The following is a 5,478-nucleotide window of genomic DNA, read 5'->3' on the forward strand; positions in this document are numbered from 1 at the left end:
CTTTTGATTATTCTGCCCAGTGGGAGCGGAAAGAATGTCTCGCGTGAGAGGGCTTTTTTGCTTATGCTCGCTATTTTACGAAAGCAGCGAGAAGTACAGAGTCCAAGAAGGGGAGACTGTCTTCTGGGACCTGAACTCACAGACAGACCGGCCGGCCTAGAGGGGTCGAATGGCCTTCGGTTCATGAATCCGTCACTGCCCGCTCAGACAATCCTCCCTTCCGATAGTGTTCTGGTGACTTAAACAGACCCAGTGCGGAGGTCCTGACTCAGCTGAGCATGAAAGAGCCGCCGCTCTTGCCAGCCTTTTCAGCGTCCAACGTTGCTGGTGATCCACGTTACTCGGACATCATGGAAGTGAGGTTAGTGGCCTTCAGATGAGTAGAGAGGAAGATTTCCCCATCTCCCCAACTGTCCTCGGTGAAGCCAGCCAACACAATCAAGGAGCCCACTCACATGGGACATCTCCCTGTTCCCATCGGGCAGAAGGTTTAAACGGTCCTGAGAGCACGACCCACCAGCTTTTATCCCGCTGTTATAGAACTATTGAAGGGTTCCGTTGTGTGATGAGCAACACAGACACTTTCACACACTCTCACATACTCTCACACTCTTTCTCTCTCACACACTCCCACTCGCTCTCTCTCACACTCTCACTCTCTTTCTCTCTTACATTCTCGCTCTCTCTCTTTCACATTCTCTCTCTCACACACACTTCCTCTCTCATACTCTCTTTCTCTCTCTCTCTCTCTCTCTCTCTCTCTCTCTCTCTCTCACCACACACACACACACACACACGCTGTTGCCCCTGGTAAAGGATCTCTACCCGGTACGTCGACTATTCATTCCACTCCACAGACGCAGCATAGCTTGCTGAGTTACTCCAGCATTTTGTGTGCGCCGCTCCCGATTTCCAGCATCTGCAGTCTCTCTTGCACATTACTGACCGCCTGAACACCACTTTCTCTGTAACTGGAACACTGTATTCCACACTCCGTTATTCTTTTCCCTGTACTGCCTCAATGCATTGATATAACGACGTTGGGCATATTTAAAGTGGAGTTGGATAGGATATTTATCAGTAAGAGTCATAGGTTTTGAGGAGAAGGCAAGAAGATCAGGTTGAAAGGGATAAACTATCAGTATGAAGGATCGGCAGAGCGGTTATCCTGCTTCTATGCGGGCATGAGGTGTACGGATGGCATGCAAAACATTTTCTGCACCGGGTACATGTGACAACAATAAACCAATTACATTAAACCTCGCACTCCACCTTGTCTTTGACCACACTCATTCACTCCCTGTTTTATGGCATGAGTGAACATGGTCATTCCAAGACCATGATTGTTCTTGTCAAATTTTTCTACAGAAGTGGTTTGCTATTGTCTTTTTCTGGGCAATGTCTTTAAAAGATTGGCTACCCCAGACATGATCAATCTTAAGATATTGTCTGCCTGGCATCAGTGGTCACGTAACCAGGATTGCGGTCTGCACCTGCTGCTCATCCTGCTCCCGTGGCATCAGGTGACCCATGGGGGTGGGGGGGTAACAGGTACTCCTCCTCCTCCTTCCTCTTCTTCTTTTTCCCATTACTCCAGACTCTCCAGTCCCCAAAACTCCTGAGACACGTGCTCAGTGACCGAATCTCTATGGAGAATTCCGAGGACTGACCCTTAACTTGAAAACTATTTTAATCTCCGTCCTGAACGGCCCTTTATTTTGAGAATGCGACTCCTGATTCCGGACATTGTCGGGACCTGTCAGAATCTCGATACTCCTCAAATTCTCCTCATATCTGGCGAATACAGCCCTGATCTCCTCAGCCTCCCCTGAGAGCAAGTCCCCCGTCCCCGAACCACATGAAACGTTGCAGCAGCTCCATCGTAACAAGTACTGCACTCTGGAGGGTGATTATATCATAACTCGGTATTTCAGCTCTGATCTGTATAAAAGTAACAAGATTTCCTGTTCAAACAAACGTAATGAAGGAACGAGATCTAACTTTCCGGGAGGAAAGGAGACGGAGAAGTAGACAAAAATCGCGAAAGTCGTACTCAAGCCTTTTTATGCCATGGACTGGCACTATTAAGAAACGTGACAGCGGAGCCAGGTTGGAAACCCTGTACGGCGTTTAAAGACAGTACGGAAAGCAGAACAAGAACGGCCGTGCAAAAGGTTAAAGGGAGTTAAAGGGAGCAAAGGGTTAAAAGGAGCAAACAAAAGTGGTAGATTTGGGAACTAAGACGTCGATGGGTTTAAAGGGAGAGTGGGAAACGGTGTCCCAGTGGGTTTAAAGGGAGAGTGGGAAACGGTGTCCCAGTGGGTTTAAAGGGAGAGTGGGAAACGGGGGTCCCGGTGGGTTTAAAGGGAGAATGGGAAACGGTGTCCCGGTGGTTTAAAGGGAGAGTGGGAACGGGGTCCCGGTGGGTTTAAAGGGAGAGTGGGAAACGGTGTCCCGGTGGGTTTAAAGGGAGAGTGGGAAACGGGGTCCCGGTGGGTTTAAAGGGAGAGTGGGGAACGTGTCCCGGTGGGTTTAAAGGAGAGTGGGGAACGGGGTCCCGGTGGGTTTAAAGGGAGAGTGGGGAACGGTGTCCCGGTGGGTTTAAAGGGAGAGTGGGGAACGGGGTCCCGGTGGGTTTAAGGAGAGCGGGGAACGGGGTCCCGGTGGGTTTAAAGGGAGAATAGGAAACGGTGTCCGGTGGGTTTAAGGGAGAGTGGGAAACGGTGTCCGGTGGGTTTAAAGGGAGAGTGGGAACGGGGGTCCCGGTGGGTTTAAAGGGAGAGTGGGAAAACGGGGGTCCCGGTGGGTTTAAAGGGAGAGTGGGGAACGGGGTCCCGGTTAGTTTAAAGGGAGAGTGGGGAACGGTGTCCCGGTGGGTTTAAAGGGACAGTGGGGAACGGTGTCCCGTTGGTTTAAAGGGAGAGTGGGGAACGGGGGTCCCGGTGGGTTTAAAGGGAGAGTGGGAAACGGTGTCCGGAGGGTTTAAAGGGAGAGTGGGGAACGGGGTCCCGGTGGGTTAAAGGGAGAGTGGGGAACGGGGTCCCGGTGGGTTTCAAGGGAGAGTGGGAAACGGTGACCCGGTGGGTTTAAAGGGAGAGTGGGGAACGGGGGTCCGGGGGGTTTAAAGGGAGAGTGGGAAACGGTGTCCGGTGGGTTTAAAGGGAAAGTGGGAAACGGTGACCCGGTGGGTTTAAAGGGAGAGTGGGAAACGGTGTCCCGGTGGGTTTAAAGGGAGAGTGGAAAACTGGGTCCCGGTGGGTTTAAATGGAGTATGGGAAACGGGGGTCCCGGTGGGTTTAAAGGGAGAGTGGGAAACGGGGACCCGGTGGGTTTAAAGGGAGAGTGGGGAACGGGTCCCGGTGGGTTTAAAGGGAGAGAGGGGAACGGGGTCCCGGTGGGTTTAAAGGGAGAGTGGGAAACGCTGTCCCGGTGGGTTTAAAGGGAGAGTGGAAACGGGGTCCCGGTGGGTTTAAAGGGAGAGTGGGGAACGGGGTCCCGGTGGGTTTCAAGGGAGAGTGGGGAACGGGGTCCCGGTGGGTTTAAAGGGAGAGTGGGGAACGGGGTCCCGGTGGGTTTAAAGGGAGAGTGGGAAACGGGGTCTCTGTGGGTTTAAAGGGAGAGTGGGAAACGGAGTCCCGGTGGGTTTCAAGGGAGAGTAGGAAACGGGGTCCCGGTGGGTTTAAAGGGAGAGTGGGAAACGGGGGGTCCCGGTGGGTTTAAAGGGAGAGTGGGAAACGGGGTCCCGGTGGGTTTAAAGGAGAGTGGGAAACGGTGTCCCGGTGGGTTTAAAGGGAGAGTGGGAAACGGTGTCCGGTGGGTTTAAGGGAGAGTGGAAAACGGGGTCCCGGTGGGTTTAAATGGAGTGTGGGAAACTGGGTCCCGGTGGGTTAAAGTGAGAGTGGGAAGCGGGGTCTCGGTGGATTTAAAGGGAGAGTGGGAAACGGGGTCTCTGTGGGTATAAAGGGAGAGTGGGAAACGGGGTCCCGGTGGGTTTCAAGGGAGAGTGGGGGAACGGGGTCCCGGTGGGTTTAAAGGGAGAGTGGGGAACGGGGTCTCTGTGGGTTTAAAGGGAGAGTGGAAACGGGGGTCCCGGTGGGTTTAAAGGGAGAGTGGGAAACTGGGTCTCTGTGGGTTTAAAGGGAGAGTGGGAAACGGGGTCCCGGTGGGTTTCAAGGAGAGTGGGGAACGGAGTCCCGGTGGGTTTAAAGGGGAGAGTGGGGAACTGGGTCCCGGTGGGTTTAAAGGGAGAGTGGGAAACGGGGTCCCGGTGGGTTTAAAGGGAGAGTGGAAAACGGGGTCCGGTGGGGTTTAAATGGAGTGTGGGAAACGTGGTGCCGGTGGGTTAGAGGGAGAGTGGGAAACGGGGTCCCGGTGGGTTTAAAGGAGAGTGGGGAACGGGGTCCCGGTGGGTTTAAAGGGAGAGTGGGAAACGGTGTCCCGGTGGGTTAAAGGGAGAGTGGGAAACGGGGTCCCGGTGGGGTTTAAGGGGAGAGTGGGAAACGGGGGTCCCAGTGGGTTTAAAGGGAGTGTGGGAAACGGTGTCCCGGTGGGTTTAAAGGAGAGTGGGAAACGGGGTCTCTGTGGGTTTAAAGGGAGAGTGGGAAACGGTGTCCCGGTGGGTTTAAAGGGAGAGTGGGAAATGGGGTCCCGGTGGGTCTAGTGGGAAACGGGAACACTGTGGGTATAAAGGGAGAGTGGGAAACGGGGTCTCTGTGGGTTTAAAGGGAGAGTGGGAAACGGGATCCCAGAGGGTTTAAAGGAGAGAGTGGGAAACGGGGTCCCGGTGGGTTTAAAGGGAGAGTGGGAAACGGGGTCCCGGTGGGTTTAAAGGGAGAGTGGGAAACGGGGTCTCTGTGGGTTTAAAGGGAGAGTGGGAAACGCTGTCCCGGTGGGTTTAAACGGAGAGTGGGAAACGGGGTCCCGGTGGGTTTAAAGGGAGAGTGGGGAACGGGGTCCCGGTGGGTTTCAAGGAGAGTGGGGAACGGGGTCCCGGTGGGTTTAAAGGGAGAGTGGGGAACGGGGTCCCGGTGGGTTTAAAGGGAGAGTGGGAAACGGGGTCTCTGTGGGTTTAAAGGGAGAGTGGGAAACGGGGTCCCGGTGGGTTTCAAGGAGAGTGGGAAACGGGGTCCCGGTGGTTTAAAGGGAGAGTGGGAAACGGGGTCCCGGTGGGTTTAAAGGGAGAGTGGAAAAAGGGGTCCCGGTGGTTTAAAGGGAGAGTGGGAAACGGGGTCCCGGTGGGTTTAAAGGGAGAGTGGGAAACGGTGTCCCGGTGGGTTTAAAGGGAGAGTGGGAAACGGTGTCCCGGTGGGTTTAAAGGGAGAGTGGAAAACGGGGTCCCGGTGGTTTAAATGGAGTGTGGGAAACTGGGGTCCCCGGTGGGTTTAAAGTGAGAGTGGGAAACGGGTCTCGGTGGGTTTAAAGGGAGAGTGGGAACGGGGTCTCTGTGGGTATAAAGGGAGAGTGGGAAACGGGGTCCGG

At 54.3% G+C, this 5,478-nt stretch overlaps 1 protein-coding gene across 1 annotated transcript in view; it reads left to right on the forward strand.

The window, feature by feature from the left end:
- Positions 1–5,478, forward strand: part of LOC132397499 (complement C1s subcomponent-like) — an 83,969-nt gene that overhangs the window by 16,789 nt on the left and 61,702 nt on the right. The window contains exon 4 of the mRNA XM_059976328.1: positions 228–361. Coding sequence (XP_059832311.1) covers positions 228–361 — 134 coding nt within the window. The remainder of the gene's footprint in view (positions 1–227; positions 362–5,478) is intronic.

The sequence above is a fragment of the Hypanus sabinus genome, chromosome 7, assembly GCF_030144855.1.
Source record: "Hypanus sabinus isolate sHypSab1 chromosome 7, sHypSab1.hap1, whole genome shotgun sequence".
NCBI classification, from domain to species: Eukaryota; Metazoa; Chordata; class Chondrichthyes; order Myliobatiformes; family Dasyatidae; genus Hypanus; species Hypanus sabinus.